Source organism: Xyrauchen texanus, chromosome 26, assembly GCF_025860055.1.
Source record: "Xyrauchen texanus isolate HMW12.3.18 chromosome 26, RBS_HiC_50CHRs, whole genome shotgun sequence".
In the NCBI taxonomy this organism is placed as follows: Eukaryota; Metazoa; Chordata; class Actinopteri; order Cypriniformes; family Catostomidae; genus Xyrauchen; species Xyrauchen texanus.
The window spans coordinates 13331228-13355599 of NC_068301.1; the positions used below are offsets into that span (position 1 = coordinate 13331228).

General features: G+C 41.3%; 1 protein-coding gene across 2 annotated transcripts in view; it reads right to left on the reverse strand.

Annotated features, from left to right (window-relative positions):
• LOC127620336 (ephrin type-A receptor 7-like) overlaps positions 1 to 24372 on the reverse strand; it is a 176790-nt gene that overhangs the window by 21663 nt on the left and 130755 nt on the right. For both annotated transcript variants that reach the window (XM_052093538.1, XM_052093537.1), the window contains exons 6-8: positions 6253 to 6380; positions 5669 to 5945; positions 3738 to 3846 (exon numbers count right to left, since the gene is read on the reverse strand). In XM_052093538.1, the coding sequence (XP_051949498.1) occupies positions 3738 to 3846; positions 5669 to 5945; positions 6253 to 6380 (514 nt within the window). The remainder of the gene's footprint in view (positions 1 to 3737; positions 3847 to 5668; positions 5946 to 6252; positions 6381 to 24372) is intronic.

Here is a 24372-nt window from a genome sequence, read left to right on the forward strand (position 1 = left end):
TGTCTCTCAACCTATTTTATAGGGGATTTAAAAAACAACAACAAATAAAACAATAACCCCGCCCACCACCCCACACACACACGTTATTATTACACATGCAATGTAATAATGTAGTAATGTTTCAAATGTGTACATGTATATTACTATTTCACATACTATTTTAAAAAGTAGGAAGCACTGAGAAATATGTAGTAAGCACTGTGCTAGTATATAATTCTGAACACAGATATACACACACATTCCCCCACTGGCTCTAGATAATCCAAGTAGAGACCAAGATATATTGAATGTACATGAGAGGCCACAAATAAGGCCGTCCACAAATCCTAATCCACTGACTGTGTCAGTAAATGAGTGTTTTTAAAACTAAAAGAGTAGTTATTCCCTGCAATGGAACAGAAAAATGGGACCCACAAAACCCCTTTGGGCTAAAATAGGACACAAAACCAAACACTTTTTAAACCAATCTGATGTGAGAAACTTTCGGTCACAGAACATTGTTTTACAATGGCACAGCTGTAGGCTGTACATATGGATAGGAGATAATGGCTGTTTCAAAACCTAGTGAGCTGCTTTCCAATACAGCATGTTTGGGCATGAAAGACTATGATGCCCAATATGCTCACTAGACTTTGAAACAAAGCCATTGTGTGTTAATTCCAGTATTGCTGATGATAACATACTACTACGACAAAACCCACTCTGTGTTTGTGCCTAAATGTACTATTAGACTCTGTTTGTCCAATACAATTTCACATCTGATGAATGCCTGTGTCTCTAACACACACACACACACACACACACACACACACACACACACACACACACACACACACACACACACACACACACACACACACACACACAAATGTTGTGTTTCCATGTTTTATGGGGACTTCCATAGACATAATGGTTTTTATACTGTACAAACTTTATATTCTATCCCCTAAACCTAACCCTCACAGAAAACATTCTGCATTTTTACATTTTCAAAAAACATAATTTAGTATGATTTATAAGCTGTTTTCCTCATGGGGACCAACAAAATGTCCCCACAAGGTCAAAAATTTCGGGTTTTACTATCCTTATGGGGACATTTGGTCCCCACAAAGTGATAAATACACGCACACACACACACACACACACACACACACACACACACACACACACACACACACACACACACACACACACACACAAATAGAAACCACTTCATCAAAGACAATAAATCCACTCTCTTCTGTGTTTTAGATGACACGCTACTGGAATTGGTGTTGATGTGTGAACTGATGATAGAATTTGTGGGTGCATATGAAAGTGTGTGTTTGTGTGATTGACAGTGGTTAGGCCAGCACGGCATTGTGTGTGGTTGAAAATGAATGAGAGCCATTTCACATTGCCTCAATATAATCGATTCTCATCACATTGATTAATGGTGAGCTATAGGAGCATGGGCCTTCTGTCTAACACTCCCTCTCTTGACAACGTAACTGCTTTGAGTTGCATTAGAGTACACCACACCTGTATGTGCGCATGGCATACCTCATATCAACTGCATGTTTTATAATTGATGGGTCACGGAAGATGACTAGCCATCGTCTTAATACTAGTTTTATATTTGTGCATTTTTTACAAATATATTTCTAGTAACAGTGCGTGTGCAGTGCTTTACCTGTTAAGACAGTTTGCGTGATAAAACCCCCCCTCACAGTTAATTTTTTTTATTAATTTCCTTAAAAGCACCGTAACTACAGCCATAAATATATATATATATATATATATATATATATATATATATATATATATATATGCATACAGATGTATTTGGCCACTGTGTTGCATCTCGCACTGTTTTTTCCCCATCTTACGTCATGAGTATTGCTTTTTTAAGATGGTGTATCGAGCTAAAAGTACAGTAGTTTAACTTTTAAAAACACATCAAGACCCCTGCATTCTATTCTTAATACAAGAGCGTTTCCTATTTTAATACTCCTGAAACAATTTCTCCATTCGAGGTCAGATCAACCCGAAATCAGCCTAATTATTCAGGGCTTCCTTTATTAGTCAACTAGTCATTCAGGAAACCCACCAACAAGTGGATTTTTAAAATATGTAGTTTTGGTTTATATACCTTTTTATTAGATTGAAATTATTAGGAAGAAAAAGAGGGAGAATTGTATCAAGACATGTCACAGGCCAGGCTCGAAACTACGTCACACGCATGAGCACCACAGCTATGGACTGGACGGCTTTACAAAAACGTACTGTATACATGCATGCATGTATTCATGTGCACATTTCATATTTGGACAGATAACAATAAAGAGAGCAGAAGGGACGTATTTCTTCATCTTATTCTCCTTCATTCCCTGCTGGGAGAGGCATCCTTTACAAACACATGCATGCCATATGTACATATCTCACAATCATGCAGAAATTGGATTGAAATGCACTGCCCATCAAACGAGCTAACAACGGCATTTGTTTGAGGAATGAGGCTTCAAGCAAACCTGAGGGATGAGAGATGAGTTTGTGTGTTTACATGTATGTGCGTATGATAGATGGACTAGACAAAATTTGTTTTGATATATTCTGATGGATGATTTCGCAGACCAAGAATGTAGAAAAAGGCTTTCACTGACGTGACTGTCATGCTGCAGTTATATGGAGGCACCGCAGGAACATGGCTGTCATAGCTGGGAAACAGACGAACAAATTCACTAAGCAGGGGTGCCACTTTTGTGCAGTATTTCAGTGCTAAAACCTAAGATTTTCAAAAGAATCACAACATGAAATATGATTTCTGTAAGACATCAAACACAAATGTCTCTTTATGTGCCGATCAATGCTGCTGCAAGCCCCAAATATCTAAACTTTATATCTGCTGTATTTGTCTTAGCTAGCTTGTGTAAGAAATCCAAAGTTATATCTTAGATGATATAAATATGTGGTCCAGCAGAAAAAGCATATATGTTTTCGACTATTGATGATAATAATATGTACATCATCGCAAAGGGGAGGATCTCAGCTTTCTAATGACACATAGATTGAGCTTCTAGTCCACTCAGAGGCAGACATATTTAATAAAACATTGGGGGTGGTGTATGAACAGAAAATTAGACTGAATGTCTATGGACGAGCACATCTGTGAGGGCTTAAATGTGTTTGAGTGCCACCAACATTTCAGATCTGCATTTTGTGATGGAAGTTGATAGAGGGAAAAAAAAATTCTCTAGTATTTGCTGACATATATTAGAAAAAATAAGACTTTTTGAAGGTAGATGGAGAACAGAACCAGAATTATATGCTAACCAAGTTAAGAAAAAAAAGAAAAGAAAAAAAAAATAGATTTAAAAAAGAAATTCTATTCATCATAAGATTGTAAACATTTACAATATTATTTATGATTAATTGGGGTCTTGGAAAAATTAGACACATTTTTGACAGTTAGTCCACTGTATGTTTAAATGTGAGCTTTTCATTTGAGGGTGAAAAATGGCAGACGGCAGCCAAAAAAATTAACACAGAAAGCTATCATATGGCTTCACAAAACTTGGAATACAGGGCAAAGTCGTATGGACTAGTTTTAAAGTTGGCTGTTTTTCTACTTTTTGGAGCTTTACAGCCACTGGTCAATATCTACTTTAATTGGAAAAGAGCAGTAGGAACATTCTGCAAAATATTTGATGTTTGAAGTTTGTTTGTCTTTGTAAAGGGTGACAAAACATTAGTTTTACCTTCTCCATATTAGCAGTCCAATGCCGAGTGTCAGTAACATGATGAGTGCAGCTACAGAGACCACCACGATGATCACAACAGGACTCTGCTCACTAGAGGCCAGAGCCACTGCACAACAATCACAAAGACAAACACAAGACCCAGTTAGTATTCATGATGCCACCAGCTATTATCACAGCTCTAAAAGCACTGGAGCTTGACAACAAGATTGATCTTTACCAAGTCTTTCTTTTCATTAATATTTTTATAGGATTCTGATGGGAAATTCTTCTGAACAAAAAAAGAAAAATAAACAGTCTCTTTCCTTCAGATGTTCCATTTGGAACATTCTTAAGTATTTTGACACAAGGGCACAGTTATTTTTTGCTACTAAACAAAACATTGTTTTAAAGGGAAAGGTGATGTTATAAATGCACACTAACAGCATTAATTTATATATTTTTCATCCATCATTGAATGAACATTTGGAAAATATAATGAGTGGTCCAATAATGACCACCATATTTGATGTCTTAAGAAATATAATTTGTACTCTGAAATCCACTTAGATTCAACAAAATGCATCTACTTGCTGGGGCACTATGACCCCAAGAAAGACAAACAATGGGTTTTTCAGGGCTGAGAAGTGGAAAATTCATGACTGGCTGAGTTAATCACCCGTTATGAGCACAGCAGAGCATTTCACATTGGAGAGGGAGACAAACAAACCCAAAGCAGAAAATAAAATTTGAAGCTGTACAAATACATGGCCTGCTACACAGAACGGGAAGCACATCACACATGCAGTTACTTTCAACATGTTCATCCAGTATGAATGAATCCACTTAAAGATTGCAGCAAGCATTTGCACTTTAGAGTCATTGTTTCATTGTAAAAGTAAAAATGTTGTGTTTACTAACAAAAAAGTAGGGGTGCACCGATCGGCAAACGATCGAAATCAGCCGATATTCCTCTTAAATCCGTGATTGGCTAGATTAAGGGACGATCTTTTTTCCAGCATGCAGGGAATCACACATACACTGCTACTCTAATGAATGCAAAGCACACACACACACATATATATAGTATCTCACAAAAGTGAGTACACCCCTCACATTTTTGTAAATATTTGATTATATCTTTTCATGTAACAACACTGAAGAAATGACACTTTGCTACAATGTAAAGTAGTGAGTGTATAGCTTGTATAACAGTGTAAATTTGCTGTAAGATTTCATGAATTTAAACTTGCGGACATTTTGTAATTCAGATGAATATGCAGGTTTCTTTTTAAAAATGTGTAAGAATTACATGTGTATGAATATTAATTTGTCTATTTCCTAGAGTTGATACGGTAGTAATTCTGACTCATTGCACAGTGAGCAGGAAGAGAATAAAGAGGCTGCTAATGGGTATAAAAACAAATTAAACAACAAATAAACATGCAAATACATGATACATGACGTGAGTCATGACAATCAGACATTGTGTTGAGCTATAGAGGCTGTTTGAGCGAACATGCGCGCTCTCGGTGTCAATCAAACATGTGCGCTCTGCAGGTGCTCCCAATATCATATCAGTCACTCGTCTCAGCGCTATTCTGTGAGGATCCCAATTTAAATCAGATTAATATTAGTCACAATACCACTAATAACATATGTAATTGTTAACCTTCAATAATGACACTGCGTCTTCACACATTTGCTTAATTAGTTATTTGTGTTACAACAAGATGCCAAATACAGTAAACAAATCATAGCTATTAATGATTTCTCACTGGAACAGATCAAGAGCTTGTAATGGATATATTTTTATTCTTTTTGAAAGTATCTCTGCTGTGTGTGATGCTCTCATGGTTTTTACTGGTTTTGTTATTTTAGTTTTGGAGACAACATTTTACACAAACTACAGCAAAGTATTCATGCATACAGAAACACATGCACAAACTCACACTCGCCCAGAGTCTGCAGCTCCAGCGGTGTGCTGTACGCCCCGTAGTCGAGCGGTGAAGGCGATACAGCTGCCACAGGGCTTGAGGAGGAAGAGGTAGATGGGGAAAGCGGGGATGAGGAGGAGGAAGAGGAAGAAAGAGATGAGGACAAGGAAGAAAGGGCTGGGCTTGAGCAGGTGCGAATGAGAAAGATGTAGGTGGTGCCCGGTTTCAAGTTGTTGACGCTTATTTTGGTGGCGGCAGTCTTCACTGTGGAATAGCTCTGGTCTTTCTGGTCCTAAAGGAACACAGAAATATATCCATAAATCCGTGTTTACATGTACAACTAAATGCTTATAATGATCAAAAATCAGCTCATTCAAAAAAAAAATTGGCCATATAAACACTCATTGCTCATGAAAACGGCATTGTTAAAATAGATGTTTTCTTCAGTACTTGTGGGAGTTTGTATAGACTTTAATGTAGCTACATGTTTTAAAATATCTACTGCAGCTAACTGAAGGATCAATGAACCAAATCGCTTGTTGTACACGTATCCAGGTTTACAGAGCTTTTATGTTTTAGTGGAGTACATATAAATGTACCTTTTCATAGTATTTGATCTCGTATTCAGTGCGGCTGCTGTTGGGATACATGACAGGTTCTCTCCAAACCAGAGACACCCGCCGCTGCTCAACCTTCTCTGCTCGCAGCTCGCTGACTTGAGAAGGTGCTAGAGAGAGAGAGAGAGAGAGAGAGAGAGAGAGAGAGAGAGAGAGAGAGAGAGAGGATAATTAAATAATTAAGTAATTGAGTAAATAATTAAAATGTTTATAAAGTATGTGAGAAAGTTCTTCTGTCAGCTGCATGTGTGTGTGGGTGGATTGACAGATGATAACTGTCTGAAGATATACAGTATATATATATATATATATATATATATATATATATATATATATATATATATATATATATATATATATATATATATATATATATATATACATACATACACATACACATACACATACACATACACATACACATACACACACACACACATATACATATATATAGTATCTCACAAAAGTGAGTACACCCCTCACATTTTTGTAAATATTTGATTATATCTTTTCATGTAACAACACTGAAGAAATGACACTTTGCTACAATGTAAAGTAGTGAGTGTACAGCTTGTATAACAGTGTAAATTTGCTGTTCCTTCAAAATAACTCAACACACATCCATTAATGTCTAAACTGCTGACAACAAAAGTGAGTACACCCCTAAGTGAAAATGTCCAAATTGGGCCCAAAGTGTCAATATTTTGTGTGGCCACCATTATTTTCCAGCACTGCTTTAACCCTCTTGGGCATGGAGTTCACCAGAGCTTCACAGGTTGCCACTGGTGTCCTCTTCCACTCCTAAATGACGACATCATAGAGCTGGTGGATGTTAGAGAACTTGTGCTCCTCCACCTTCCGTTTGTGGATGCCCTACATATGCTCAATAGGATTTAGGTCTGGAGACATGCCTTCATCATCTTCACCCTCAGCTTCTTTAGCAAGGCAGTGGTCGTCTTGGAGGTGTGTTTGGGGTCGTTATCATGCTGGAATACTGCCCTGCGGCCCAGTCTCCGAAGGGAGGGGATCATGCTCTGCTTCAGTATGTCACAGTACATGTTGGCATTCATGGTTCCCTCAATGAACTGTAGCTCCCCAGTGACGGCAACACTCATGCAGCCCCAGATCATGACACTCCCACCACCATGCTTGACTGTAGGCAAGACACACTTGTCTTTGTACTCCTCACCTGGTTGTTGCCACACACACATGCTTGACACCATCTGAACCAAATAGGTTTATCTTGGTCTCATCAGACCACACGACATGGTTCCAGCAATCCATGTCCTTATTCTGCTTGTCTTCAGAAAACTGTTTGCGGGCTTTCTTGTGCATCATCTTTAGAAGAGGCTTCCTTCTGAGACGACAGCCATGCAGACCAATTTGATGCAGTGTGCGACGTATGGTCTGAGCACTGACAGGCTGACCCCCCACCCCTTCAACCTCTGCAGCAATGCTGGCAGCACTCATATGTCTATTTCCCAAAGACAACCTCTGGATATGACGCTGAGCATGTGCACTCAACTCTTTGGTCGACCATGGCGAGGCCTGTTCTGAGTGGAACCTGTCCTGTTAAACCGCTGTATGGTCTTGGCCACCGTGCTGCAGCTCAGTGTCAGGGTCTTGGCAATCTTCTTATAGCCAAGGCCATCTTCATGTAGAGCAACCATTTTTTTTTTCAGATCCTCAGAGTTCTTTGCCATGAGGTGCCATGTTGAATTTCCAGTGACCAGTATGAGGGAGTGTGAGATCGATGACACCAAATTTAACACACCTGCTCCTCATTCACAACTGAGACCTGGTAACACTAACGAGTCACATGACACCGGGGAGGGAAAATGGCTAATTGGGCCCATTTTGGACATTTTCACTTAGGGGTGTACTCACTTTTGTTGCCAGCGGTTTAGACATTAATGGCTGTGTGTTGAGATATTTTGAGAGGACAGTAAATTTACACTGTTATACAAGCTGTACAATCACTACTTTACATTGTAGCAAAGTGTCATTTCTTTATATTTTCTTCATATATATATATATATATATATATATATATATATATATATATACACACACATACACATTAATTAAACGTGTGCGTGCATGCGTGCGTGCTGTATAAAAAAGCAGATGAACAGAAATTGACTCTTTATAACCTGGGAGGCTGGTTTCCTGTTGTTTTTGCAAAATACATACTGTCTGCATTTGACAGAGTATGATAGATTGCGTGTGTGTGTGTGTGTGTGTGCTGTATAAAAAGCAGATGAACAGAAATTAACTCTTTTTCTAACCTGAGAGGCTGGTTTCCTGTTGTTTTTGCAAAATACATACTGTCTGAATTTGACAGAGTATGATAGATTATGTGTGTGTGTGTGTGTGTGTGTAGCCTCTCCTCTTCTGCTGTACTGATTAAGAGATGATTAACGACAGCAGAACAGTTGTGAGCTGCCACTCAAAATCCCCCACTGAAGACTGACAGCTCAATCACTACAAAAAACAAGCAATGGACGAATAAGATGTAAACTTTCACTCTGTCATTAATCAACCAAAGAACAAAAATGAAACAATCCTAATTTTTATTATAATGCTTTCTTCAAATAGCACATGCAAAAAAAACACAGACTGCCTTGTTTTTCTATAATGGCAGGGACTAGCAATGTCTGATTCTTGAACAAATCGTTCTTTTGAGCCGATTCTCAGCAAGTACATTTTCGAGTCAGATCAAAACATCAAACTGAATCGAACTTTAATTCCAGGTTGATGACGTAAGGCGCACAGCTGAAGTATATGAACTGGCTATGCATCACGTTGAACTGTCCGACTCGAAAAGAACCGAATGAGCCGGTCCCACTGCCTGTCCAAGTTTGCTGAGGATTTACGAGGACTTGCTATGTGTTGAGATGGTAATGGCAGTGGCCAAATAAAACATTTAAAAACCTACAGTTTGTTTTTGTAATTTTTGAATTAAGTACTCAATGTTGTTACTAATACAGGCAGGTGGCTCTTACGGTTGTTAATGAACCTAAGAACCGTTCAAAATGAAGGAATCAAACCTAAAAGGCAGAATCGAAAGTCAGCTCTTCAGTCGTGTCCGACTCAAAAAGTACAGAAAGAGCCGGTCCACCAACTGCCGAAGTTTACCGGCAATTACAGAGGAGTCTGATGAGTGAGCTGCTGATCCTATGAGCATGCGTGTACCAAGGACATAAACGAGCATGGAGTGAACTGTAAGTTCCTTTAATGGCAACCAAAAAGTACTGGAAATATTCTTATGACTAGTTTTATTAAATAACATTTCAGACACGTAGAACAAAACCAACACAGTGTCTGTATTGGGTACTTTATGTGCAAAACTTTACTGTAGGATACTTATCCAATATGTAAACAATATAATTCGTATTCGACATACAGGATCACAAAACGAAACACTGATCACAATAAACTCCATTATTATTATAACTTAACTGAATAAAAAGTCATAATCAGCAATCAAGTACATTCACATACGGCTTTATTTAAACATTTGAACTTGAAAACCATGACTCTGTGATGTTTCAATTACGTGCTAAAGACGTCATTACATGATTATGTAACAGAACAGCTGAATCTGTTTCTGAACCGGATCATAGAAACAAACTATCCGAAAGAACCGGTTCGCGGAAATGAAATGGCCTTCCCATCACTAGTAGGGTCTATCCATTTACTTTCTTTTGCTTTTATATTGAGCTAATGATATTTTACACCCCCCTAAACCTAACCATGAGACCAAATTTTTTTGCATTTAAATTTTTTATTAAATCATTATTTAGTATGATTAGCAAGCCATTTTCCTCTCTGGAAAAAATATTACTTAAGAATATCCCCAAGGGGAGCTCACTTTATGGGGACAAATTTTACCCAAATTAGTTATGTACACAAACACACATTATCAGTCATGGTTTCACGTACACGGTGGTATGTAACAAAGCTGTAATTTGCGATGTTGATCAAAGCCTGTACCTGTCCTATTCATCTATCTGAAGCTTTTAAAACAAAGGAATTGGGCTAATAATAGTAATAATAATTTGTATATATTTAGTGATGTCCTCAATACTCAAGGTTGCTTTACATAGTAGTCAAAAGTGCCGCAAAGAGAGAGAAAAAAAATCTCTCTCTTTCAATTATTGTCATTCAGGTTGTTCTCATGGCCAATCAACAAGCGACTCCCCCATATCTGATGTACAGACATCCCATGAGACATTGGCATGAGCAAAAACTAAGATATCTCAGGAAAAATTATTTGATCTTAACCAAAGTGACAGCTACACCGCTCATTATAGATCATGGACAACTTTACTGACAAGACGTGCAAGAGGGTTGTCTATAGTGACAGTTATCTGACTAGACTGTGAATAAACAGCATAATCCTGCAAGATGTGTGACCTCTATTTAATTTTATTTTAGAAGAGGCAGACAGGAGAAAGAGAAATGACACAATCAGTACGCAAGCACCACAGAGCTCAATGTGTCAGAGCACTTGCACTAACCATAGGCCACAACAGAGACTATAAGGATAAAATATACCACAGCAGTTTTATTATTGTTAATGAAACCGAAAAAGAAAATTAAGTGAAAATGCTTTCATTAGTGGTAATACAAAAAACAAACATGGCTGGAAAATACAGAAAATATACTAAAATACTTTTTCATAACTCCAAATATCAAATACAATTTTTACCTCTAATTTACATTTGTTTGGTTTAGTTTTTTGAAACGCAATACATAAAAAAATTTAAACCTTTATAACCTGCCTTGATTAAACATGACGATGCCTCTAGATCGTCTTAACACCAGACGGCCATGATAAATGTAACAATGTTAAACATATTTAATTATTATCAGTTACCGCATTAACTTTGGCAGCCAATCATTATCTAAATAGATTAAAAATAACTAGAATGAAACTGGAAAACAATGCCACATCCACACTAACACGTTTTTACTTTTATGTATTGATTTTAATATTAACGCCTCTCATCCACATGGAATGTTGTTTTTCTCTACTAAAAATGCTCACTAGTACCGCATACTTTGGAAAAAAATGACGTTAAGAAACTGAAAATTGAACTTTCAAAAGAAACTAGAGTTGATATGTGGACATGGCCTATAATTAACAGTCATAGAATGAAAACTAAACTAAATTGGAATGATAATTTGAAGGGGAAAACAAAATAAAAAATATAAAACTATAATAACCATGGTGCAAGGAGGAGGAGGGCCAATTGTAAAATAAATGGGAGAACTCAATATGGTGGCTGAAGGAAAGAAAGTACCACCTTTAAATGAAAAGAGCCAATCGCCTGCCCTGTCTCTGAATGTGTACTTCCCTGCTACTGCAAAACGCACTGTATTAATAGAGTAGGACATCCAAATACTCTGTATAAATGATTTGTTTTGAAAACATATTACAAAATAAGTTCTGCTAAAAACACAAATTCAGAAATAAATGGATTCATGACCTCGAGGGACATTCGAAGCATAGCACAACAGTTTGAGTTAGACTGAGTGTAGCTTCTCTGGCTCACTCTCTACTTCAGGCTGTTGTTTCTTTCACTCTGTTTAATGAATTATGTATAGAGAGCTCCAAACTGCTACTCTGCCTCCCACTCCGACTCAGAATAAATGCACCTGCAAACATAGTTAACACAGCCCCGCACAACAGACACGCACACAGAGATACACTAGCAACCGATCGCTGGCAGTCTGACCTCATCCGAGTGGGAGGAAATGAGAAACTAGATGAATTTTTTTGAGTGTAACTCCATCACTGCAGGCGCCAAACTAAAGGTTACAATGAGTTATTGAACTGACCTATGGAGGGCAGGTTAGGGTGGTATCATACATGTTAACCTCTCTCTCACACACAGACACATGTATATTTGTGTTCACAAACACTCTACAGGGAAAACATGCACATCACTAGGTGATTTTGAGAAATATTGTAATTCTGGTTTGCAATATTTTGCACATTTAACATCATAATATTGTTGCTGCTTAGATATCACATTTTTAAGACCAAAAGCATAAAATAACTTTGAATCAGCTTTTTTTTTGTGTCCAACAGGGTGTGTGAACAACAAACTAAGAGGAGATGCCTTTTGCCCAAGCTCTACTGCTAATAGAAAAGTGTACTTTTCAAGGGTGTTGACACTGAAGTGCTCTTTCAAAGAACCAATTAAGACCACTTATAGTTGACTCAAAGTGACCTGAGTGAAAATGCATTCACATTGTACCCAGACATAAAAGTTTATATTTTTTGGTCAACTTTAGTTGTAATAAGGTCTCAATCCACTTTTTGTTATTTTTTGAAGCCCAGTAAACTGAAATATTATATTATTTTTATATAATACTGAATTGGTTACTACTAACATTATTATTAAAATCATTACAATGGTAATTTGTTTCTGTCGTAATGTCTTAACTTACATCTCTCAAGCCTTTGTTTTGGTGGAAAGAGGGACATTGCTGTACTTAACAATTTCGAAGCACATTAAAAGCTACATAAAATGTGGAAACCAAAAGTTTGAGTCAAGCATTACTGTGAGTTGCTCTGAGACGACCGAAACACTATATTGCACCGCCTTATGTGTGCTCAGAGTACACTGATGAGCCAAAACATTAGGACTTCTCACAGGTGAAGCAAATAACGTTGATCATCTCCTAACAAGGCCAACACAGGGTGTTGGGCACCCAAGGCTCAACATTGCATGAGGGCAACAAAGGCTATCTCATCTCGTCTGAACTGACAGAAAATTTTAATGATGGTTATGGGGGGAATGTGTCACAACACTGCATAGGTCCATGGTCAGAGTGACCATGATGACCCTTGTCCACCGTCGAAAGTGCCTACAATGGCCATGCGAATGTCAGAACTGGCTTTGGAGAAGTGGAAGAAGGTCACCTGGTCCTATGAATCCCGTTTTCTTTTCCATCACGAAGACGGCCGTGTACGTGTGCGCCGTTTTCCTGGGGAAGTGGTTGCACTGTGGAAAGACAACAAGCTGGTGGAGAGAGTGTGTTGCTCTGGGCAATGTTCTTCTGGAAAACCCTGGGTCTAGCCATTCATGTGGACACCAATTTGACATGTACCACCTACCTCAACATTGTTACTGACCAGGTACACCCTTCATGGCAATGGAATTCCCTGATGGCAATAGCCTCTTTCAGCAGGATAATGCGCCCTGCCACACTGCACACATTATACAGGAATGGTTTGCGGAATATGATGAAGAGTGGGATGTGCTAGACCAACAAAACCGATCCACGGTGGCTCCACCTTGCAATTTACAGGACTTGAAGGATCTGCTGCTAATATCTTGGTGCAAGACATCACAAAACACCGTCAGAGGTCTTGTAAAATCCATGCCTTGGTGGGTCAGTGCTGTTGGCATTTGGAGGTGGCATGTGGAGGACCAACAGCATATTAGGGAGGTGGTCATAATGTTTTGGCTCATCTGTGTATATGCAATACTAAAGATGACAAAACAGAGCACCACTCTTTCACTTTGAAGCACAAAGTGCATGTAGACTATATATTCAAATCAAAGCATTTTGCATTTTATTAATCACGCTATACAATATCATGATCACGATTCTAATGCAATTAATTCTGCAGCTCTTTTCAATCACACCTACAAACAGCGATCAATGTTACTGGTCACTAGAGTAAAGCAGCACTGGGTATCTTTGTTGAGCAGTGGGCAATGGGCATGCTCTCTAGACAGAGCCAGCATTCCTCCTGTGTCTTTTGCAGTGGCAAAGCAGTGGATTCTTTCAGCAGGGTGTTTTGGAAACTCCTTTTGGAAAGGAGCGGAGTGCTATCAGAGCATGCAGGCAGGCAAGCATCACTCCCTCAGGACGTATTTCTGTGAATAAGTGTGTAAGACTCTCACTCTCTCTCATCCTCAGTCATCTCATTATAGTCTGGAGAACTGCTTTGATTGGCTCTGCAGTTTTTTTGGCTCACACTATTGCATTGACTACATTCAGCTACTCATGGTGCTTTTGTTAAATGGATATTTTGCCTAAAAATGAATATTCTGTCATTATTTATTCAAAGGCAGATGTTAGACAGAATATTATCTTCAGTTACCATTCACTTTCATTGTATGGAAAAAATGCTATAAAAGTGAACGGTGACTAAGGCTCTGGCTAACAACTACTTGCCTGTTGACGAAAGAGAAATAAATACATTGGAAAAAAAAAAAGAGAGGGTTGGCATGGATTTTTCTGTGGTGTATGCTATACTCTGGCAGGGTGAAATGTTATCTGGCCTTCAGCAATGGCAGTGGGAAGAGCGATCAAATAGTCATGTATGATTACACACAAACATACAGTATACACACACACCACAGTGCAATATTACTGCAGTCTCCTCGAGCATATGAGATGCCTTCAGGTTTGTTTTAACCTTGCAGTGTATTTTACGCTATTTACACACACAACATTCATTTTAATTTGCTATATTATATTGCAGGGCTCAGTGAGAATGAGGGATAGCATTCTTCATCAACACGGTCTGCTAGCTAAAGTAGATAGTTTGAATTCAATTCGCCAGACATGGTTAAGGAGGCTAATGCTTTTTCTGCTCTGTATTTGATTACATTCCTACATTTTGCGACACCGTACAAAGCCCCTTTCTTTTATAACAGAAAGATTTATATGGTAACACAAATTTTATCAAGTCAGCTTAATGTTAAAATCAAATACATCATCCTTCAAGTACCTTTTCTTCATTGATTCAGTAGTTTTCAGTGCTAAAACAGAAAATCAGAGGGTGCAGTGAACAGACTCACATTAAGGCAGTTCCCTATCGAGAGGTCTCTCCTATTGCGTAAGTAGCTTACGCTATGGGAAAACTCTGTTTCTCAAGAAATATTGAAGTCTTTATGTAAAATGCATTGCAGCTGCACAGCAGACAGTAACCAATGATGGGCGACTCTGAACGCGCGACCAATGGGCGGCTACCTGCGTCCAGCGCTCAGAGCCCGCCGAAATTAGCATAGCCAGGCTATATAATGGGCACCCGTCATACGAGTTCCTTTAGATTTAATCTCCTTCAGCGAAGACCTCCTCTTCGCTGGATCCTCCGGATTGTTGGAGTCTTTCGCCCGCCGTTGACAAGCCTACAGCAGGACTGCTAAGAGGACGCCGGCGCCTTCAGCCGCCTTCAAAGCCTTCTGCTACGCCATCCTGCGCGCATCACTATATCCTTTTTACTAAGCTACTTTGCAAGTGTTCGCCTTTGCAACACTTTTTGTATTTAGTAAAAGAGCAAATTCGAGGTGTTGTTCCAAATGCCTTCGACCTGCGCCTCGTGCAGAGGCCTTCTTCCTGACAGGGACCGTCACATTATCTGCACTCGCTGCCTGGGACCTGACCACACAGAAGCGGCTTTCACTCAAGGCGGATGCCCCGAATGTGACTCTCTGGGCCTCAATGAGCCGCGCGCTCACCTTTTTCGCCTTCGCCGCGAACGAGCCTGCTACCACCGTGCTGCCGTCCCCTCTGTTCGAGACGCGCAAGAAAAAGCGCCGCTCACGGAGGCCGCCAGAGCATGCGGACTTCAGTGACGTCACGCCGGGCCAGTCCCCGCGTGCTTCACCACCACCCGAGAACTCCCTGCCGCCAGTCCAATTCACGCAGACGGAAAAGCACCCCTCCAACAGAGCGGTGGGTCTCATCTCGTTCGGCGCGCCAGGGGACAACGGTGAAAAGGATGACAGTCTTTCCAATTGGCGCTGCATCCGACGACTGGCCGGGCTCGGCCTTCGACCCCGCGCCGTCGACATTAGCGGACACGAGCACGGGCACCAGCACGGTAAGAGAGTTACGCTGAGCGGCTTCACTGCAGCGAGCAAAGCGTGTAAAACATTACCCAGTCCCTTACAGGCGGCTGGAAATGTCTGTACAGCAGTCAATGGGCCAGTCACAGAACTCGCTCACCTGCAATCAAACGCCGTTTTAACGGCAACACGCAGAAATCACAAAAGAGACATTTTCTGCCTGTGTCACTAAGAGGTCACGTGTCCACACTAAAGTCGCACTCCCACATATCAATACTGTCCAAACAGTGCCGAATACTTTCCCAGCTCGAGCTGGACGCCCCATAAATGTAGATCGTGTGCCTATTGTCATGTATGCGCCACTACACACAAGCACTGTTCCCACAGTTATAAACACTTCCCCAGTAAAGCGGGAAATACTATAAATGTAGCGGCGTGCCTGCTGTCCTGCACGCACCCTACACACAAACACTGTATGCATGGCCAAAAACCCGCCGCTAGCGGGAGGCTTTATGAAAGTGGCGCGCGTGCCTACCACAGTAGATGCACCCCCACCCATAACGCTGCCCATACAGTTCCAAACAGATCTCTGGCTCACGCCGCGAGCATCACAGATGCGACGCACGAGCCAAAACTCCCGCTAAGAGCGGGAAGCTTTATGGAAGTGGCGGCGTGCCTATTACAATGTATGCACCCCACCCGTAAACACTGTCGTTTCAAACATTTCTCCGGCTCTTGCTGCGAGCATTCACGGAGATGGCGCGCGTGCCTGTAATCTCACACGCACCCCTGCACTCAACAAAGCTGCTCAGCGCGCCAGCGCCTCTGAGAGCTGTAAGCTCAGTGTTAGCACATTTTCTGCCTGTGTTACTAAGGGGTCACGTGTCCACACTAAAGTGCGCATTCTCACAGTTACAAACACTGTATGCATGACCAAAAACACCCGCCCTGGCGGAGGCTTTATGAAAGTGGCGGCGTGCCTACTACAGTAGATGCACCCCACCCATAAAGCTGCACATACAGTTTCAAACAGTTCTCTGTCTCATGTCGCGAGCATCACAGATGCGACGCACGAGCCAAGAACCTCCCCGCTAAGAGCGGGAAGCTTTATGAAAGTGGCGCGCGTGCCTATTACAATGTATGCACCCCCACCTGTAAACACTGTCTATACAGTTTCAAACATTTCTCCAGCTCACGATGCGAGCATTACGGAGATAGCGTGCGTGCCTGTAAGCTCACACGCACCCCTGCACTCGGCACTCAACACGGCTGCTCAGCGTGCACCTGCGCCTCTGGGAGCTGTAAACTCAGTGTTAGCACAAGGCAATTTGCCGGTGGGGCCCATACGTCACTGCGACACGCCCCCAGCCAACATTCAGCCCATATCTGTGCGAGCAAAAGCCTGGGAAAAAATCCCGACATGCCAAAATGGGTTTTGAACATAATAAAACACGGTTACTCACTTCAATTCGCTCGCAGACCACCCCGCTTTTCAGCGGTGGTCGAGACGAAAGTGAGGAAAGATGTGTCACATGTTCTACGCACCGAGGTGCTCGAACTGATAGAGAAGGGCGCTATAGAATCTGTTCCTCCCTCTATGAGCGAGGCGGGTTTTTACAGCCACTATTTTCTCATCCCGAAAAAGGTGGCCTCCGCCCCATCCTAGATCTCAGACATCTGAACAAAGCTTTTATGATTCGCTCGTTCAGAATGTTAACAACCAAACATATCCTCGCGCAAGTTACGCCCGGGGTTGGTTTCTATCAGTGGATTTGAAAAGACGCTTACTTTCACATTCGATAGCGCCTCATCACAGGCCTTTTCTGAGATTCGCTTTCGAGGGACAGTCATACCAGTACACAGTACTACCATTCGGCCTATCATTGGCCACCCGTACATTCACGAAATGTATGGACGCGGCACTTTCCCCCCTGAGACAGCGGGGAGTGCGAATACTGAATTACCTCGACGATTGGCTAATCATAGCACAATCAGAGGGTCAGTTAACGATGCACAGATCTTGGATTATCAGCCATCTAGAATGCCTGGGTCTGAGAATCAATTTTGCAAAGAGCGTGCTATCCCCCAGCCAGAATATCTCTTCTGGGAATAGTGCTAGACTCAGCGTGCCTCTCATCAGAGTGCGCGCTCTCTATTCAACGCCTTGCAACATCATTCAGAAAGGGCGCGCGCGCGCGTGCCCCCGTCAAACGATTTTAAAGAATGCTCGGTCTCATGGCCTCGGCATCATCTGTACTCCAGCTAGGATTTTCGCACATGCGTCCTCTCCAGCGCTGGCTCAAGAGCCGTGTCCCCACTCACGCGTGGCGCTCGGGCCACTTTTTGATCAGAGCGAATCACGGCTGTATAAAAGCCCTGACGCCCTGGAAAGCCATCAACTGGTATCAAACCGGCGTGAGTCTGGGTGTGAACACGCAGAGAAAAATGATCACGACAGATGCCTCCAAAATAGGATGGGGGGCCCTTTACGAGGGCAGGCCTGTCTCCTGCTTTTTGGTCAAACCCGGAAAAGCGCCTACATATAAACTGTCTGGAAATGAAGGCGGTCGCCTTGGCTCTCAGAGCCCTGCTTCCGTACCTGAAAAACGAACACGTCCTGGTCCGAACGGTAGTTTCGTATATAAATCGCCAGGGTGGACTTAGGTTGAGCTCCCTGCACTCTATGGAGGGCCCTCCATGCATGGCCCCTCAACGGGTTCCCGAGAACCTCCCCAGTGGAGTTTTGAGAACCATCACTGAGGCGCGAGCACCCTCTACGAGGCGCTTATATGCCCAAAAGTGGAAAGTGTTCAGTGACAGGTGTGATACCAAGAGCTTGAACCCCAAATCTTGTGAGATACCAAGTGTACTCGCATTTTTGCAAGAGCTGCTGGAGGCGGGCCGCACACCCTCCACGCTCAAAGTCTATGTGGCTGCCATAGCGGCGTCGCACAATCCTGATAAAGGACATTCATTAGGGAAAAACGATCTAATCATTCATTTCCTAAGAGGCGCTAGGAGGATGAACCCTCCTCGCCCCCCCCCTCGGTGCCGATCTGGGACCTGGCCACGGTCCTGGACGCACTCAAAGAGTGCCCCGTTAGAACCTCTCCGAACCGTGCACCTTAAACAGCAAAACTGCGCTCTTGATGGCTTCGCTTCAGTCAAGAGAGTGGGCGACCTGCACGCGCTGTCATCAAGCGCTGCTTGCCTGGAATTTGGACCTAACGACTGCAGAGTTGTCCTTAGGCCAAAGCACGGGTATATTCCTAAAGTGCTCTCCACACCCTTCAGAGCACAGGTGATATCTCTGGCAGCGCTATCATCCCCAGCAGACGAAAGCGACGCTAATTTACTCTGCCTCGTCAGGGCGCTCAGAGTATATTTGGAACATTCTGCCCTGTTCAGACAGACGGAACAATTATTCGTATGCTTTGGCGGCCACACTAAAGGTCTCGCAGTCTCAAAGCAAAGAATATCGCACTGGATAGTGGATGCTATAGCGCTAGCTTATGAAGCCAAGGGCCTTCAATGCCCCTTAGGCATCAGAGCTCACTCTACAAGGAGCATGGCCTCCTCGTGGGCTTGGTCGAGTGGGATACCCATTTAAGATATTTGTGCGGCAGCGGGCTGGGCCTCGCCTTCGACATTTATCAGGTTTTATAACCTACAGGTCCCCTCATTGCATTCCAACATTCTATCAGCCTGACTGTAGAATGGACTGGAGTATGTATATGCTGAGCATTATCTCCTCCCTTACAAGGTCCGTCTCTGACTGACTTAAAGGATTTTTTATGCATATCAGCACATAGAAAACTCAGTACATAAGATATGTGCTTGTGTTTGTACTATGAGCGCCCACCATGGACCACCTTGGAAGGGCTCTATACTATCCCATTATGTAGCTCGCCGTTGGCCGGCTCGTGGAATAATCACTTTGCTTTAAGGCTCAGGCATCTGCCTCTGGCTTTATAGAGCTAAGTCAGCACGCTACGGCATTTTACATGGTGTTCCCATAGCGTAAGCTACTTACGCAATAGGAGAGACCTCTCGATAGGGAGCGACTCGGTTACTAACGTAACCTCGGTTCCCTGAGAGGAGGAGCGAGTATTGCGTAAGCTGCCGTGCTTGTGCTTGGTCAGTTCAGCTTCAGTCGATTGAACCTAAAGGAACTTCGTATGATGGGGTGCCCATCATATAGCCTGGCTATGCTAATTTCGGCGGGCTCTGAGCGCTGAACGCGGCGTGGCGCCCATTGGTCGCAGCGTTCAGAGTCGCCCGTCATTGGTTCGAGCAGTTGCCGCAGCACAGCCAATGACCGAGCTGCCTCGCTCATTACTGTCTGCTGTGCAGCTGCAATGCGTTTTACATAAAGACTTCAATATTTCTCGAGAAACTGAGTTTTCCCATAGCGTAAGCTACTTACGCAATACTCGTTCCCTCCTCTCAGGGAACCGCGGTTACGTTAGTAACCGAGTCGTTTTCCAGCCTTAATGCTGGTGCCTGCAAAGTACATACTTTTGAGGGTGTAGTTATAAATTTGTGTCTTGGTACTAAACCCCTTCAGGTTTGCTAAATGAATGAATTAAAAATTATTGTCAATTGATTAAAATGTTTAATCGCAATTAATAAATATACTTCTTTTCCAATCAAAATGCATTTAATTTCTTTATCCACTTTGAAAGCTACATGAAAAGTGCTTGCAGACAAAAATATTTCTTATTCTGCATTTTGGTGATAAGACTTGCTGTGCTTCTGTGGTAAAATGTGCCTTACTTGGGCTGAAAAATACTTGATTTCTGTCATATATATTGGTAACAGATATAGCGTTAAGAGCTCTTTTTTTACATCTGAAAAAGTTAAAAGTGAATGCACAGAATGGGATGCGGTTTAGAACATGTTTAACGCCTCCCATCCACATTGGAACTGTGTTTATCTCCAACAAAAACGGAGACTTTCGAAAACGTTCAGTAAACTCTGTTTTCCATTTCTTAATGTCAATGTTCTCCAAAGCATTTGGTACTAGAGAGCGTTTTCCAAACTCTTATTAGTGTGGACGTGGCCTATTTCTAATCTCGCTTACTATTTAGGAAGAATAGTATGCAAATTCAGAGGCAGAGTAAACGCCTGTAGATTTGGGTTTAGTGCTGGATCACTGCCTGGCACAAAACTCACTTCTGTAATCGATGTATCAGCACCCTGATGGAGGAATGCTATTTGGCAGTATGTCTTTTCCACAAACACTAAATCGAAACTATTATCTGCCTTAAAACGTGGGGGGAAAAAAGCTGCAAATGTGCACAACACAACCCACAAATACACATGCATTTACAGTCGGCTACAAAAAATAAATAAATAAAAACGATTTGAAATAAACATACAAATGATTGGACACATTACCCAGGACGCTTCACCAGCTGGGCTGGCTGATAGAGTTGCTATTATCATTCATATTATCATTTATATTATCTCAGGGAGAGAGGGAAAGATAGAAAAGGAGGGGGGAGAGAGGGAGGATATGGACAGAGGATTTCTGTCCACTTGCTGGGAGGATGAGATAGAGGAGCAGGGGGGGGGGGGGGGTTGGGGTAAATGCCTCTATATACTTCAAGCGAAATCGAAGAACAAACAAGTGTGACATAATTTCAAACAAATTCTGCCCAAAAAGAGGGTTTTTTAAGTTTAGTTTATTTCAGTGGTTCGAAACAGCTTGCTAGAGCGAACTCTCAGGAAACCTTTGTACTGGCTGCTTAACACCTTCATACTGCCATTGGTTCATGTCATCAGTGGGTGTGACCTGGTGCTCCACCAACTTTGAGTTACCAAGCTGGTACAAACTTACCTACATCTGCACGATCATTCGCGTAGAGGCAAAACGTTGTGTGATTTTTTTTTTTATTTGTCTACAAAAAGGAACCAAATTTACTCAAATTCTCTTGAGCTCATTCACAATGTTGCTTCATGTGCCATTTGCTTTCTAAAGCCATTCACATATTCACATTAAAGATATGTCTGTATTCATCATTCTTTTGTCTGTATTCTGCTCATTTTCACTCGTCTAGCACCCAGGTATACACCCATCTTTGCAGTAGTATCAAAGCCATCCAAAAATATAATAACAGATTGTAAGCAGTGCATATTATAGCCGCATATAGCGTTTTAGTGCCATGAATGCAGAATGTAAACATGACAAATGACACATTATATACTGCATATCCTACTTTAAATCATCACTGAGTAGTTAAAACTGCATTTTTTACTGATCTTTTCTGAATACTACTCATTTAATAAGACATGAAGTCATTGATAATACATTTTTATGTCATATTAGTTGATGTTTTACATGTAGTCTTGTGTTCCCATATTTAAATGCTCCTCTAAAAGCCTCCCTTAGCAATGTGGCCGGTGTCTGAATGTTCGCAAACAGTAAACCATTGCTCGAATGTTTCAAACGTCTTTTATTGTTTAGCTCTGCTCGATGAATGAAGAGGACCTTCGCAGTGAGTATACCTGAGCCTTAAGCATAGAGAAAATGAAAAAGTGAATGTGAGGACAGAGATAAATAAAAGAAAACTTAGAGTGTTGAAAAGGAAAGAGAGATGGGACACAGAACAAATGCATGAAATGCAAACAGAGAGTGAGGGTAGGAAATGGCAAATGAGGGAATTGGATTTGCCAATGGCATTTCTCATAGAATTCCATACTTTATCACTAAAGAAATCCAATTTCCTCAGCTCAGATTTATGTTCTCCCTTAAAAAAACAAAAAGTGTAATTTCTGTTCGGTTAATGGCACAAAATGGAATTCCAAAACTAATTTCCAAACAACTTGAGGAGGGGTTCACAGATCCTTTCAATATTCCATACTGCAGAGTGCATCTAAACGCGTTCAGCAGGAGACATGGATATAAATGCAGAGACACCGTGAATACAGTCCTGGTAGTGCATGTTGATGGGATAACTGTAATGTTCCCTCTGCCTGCTTGCTACTCTAGATACAGTACTCATGCTCAAAAGTCACGAAACTCAATTTTATGTGCTGTACGCAAACACAAGAGCAGCAGAATATGTGTCAATCAAGTGAGTACTTTATCTAGATGCTTGACTTATAGAGAACGAGCTTAAAGATGGTGAGCTTTGATTCAGAAACACGGAGAACAGCATGTTTCTTAGAGAACATGCGATGTGTTCCCAATAGGCTATTCATACTGAATTAGTGGTCAAAAGATAAAGTTTTTTCAGTGGTCTATTCTTAAACCAGTAAAATAGACATTCATTGAAAAATTTATTAAAATGGTTATACTTATTATTAGTGTTTATTACAAAGTAGGGAATAAGAAATCTTTGGTGTGTTTAGAGCTTTAGAAATGGCTATAAATTATCTTACATTAATATTCATAGTAATAAAAGGTATGTCATTATATCAAAATGTGTTATGGATATGGGATTGTTTATTTTGCACTCTTTTATGTTTTAGTTGCTGTTCTTGTAAAACACTAAACAAATAAGACAAAGAAGTTTCAAGGATATTTAAATTTGATCAATGCTAAAGGTTAGTCTCAGTCTCAGACAGCATGCACCCACAGAACATTCACAGCAAGGATGATGCATATTGCAGCAAAAATGGCAAAAGCTGGCAGAAAATCCATTCTGGCTTGCTGTTATAGGCAACTCTTATGAGACAGGGGTGCACAGGTTTTTATCAGTTTATCAGTTTCCAGGCTGCTGCAATGAGCACATCATGTGATTAAGAATTAATGATAATTACCACATTATGTGGTAATTATTTACCACATTGTTGCATGTCATACCACACTTAATAATAAAAATAATAACCCCCCCAAAAAAAAGAAATATATAGATAAATATCTTCCACCATCTGGGGGGCCTCCAACATAAATGTGGGGCCTAGGGCCTCTTAATGCCTATAACCGGTCCTGGTTGGGTGACATCAATATGAGGGGCTTCAATTCCTAGACACAAAGCTCCAACAGCGCTGTAAGCTTCAGACAGAGTGTAACACAGCCTGACAGCACAGACAGGCAACACACTAAGCTTCTCGCAGAGTTCATGTGAAGTGCAGAAACTTACACTACATTTAGAAGAAAAAATAACTCTTGGTTTATAAAACAAACAAACAAACAAGAATCAAACCACACTTCTTCAGCACAGAGTGCAAAAGAAACGAACCAAAGACAGGACATTCTGGTTGAAAGCAAACAGACAGCAAGAGATAAAAGACAGCTGTCAGTCATAGCAGTAGGCCATCTTTGGCATCCATC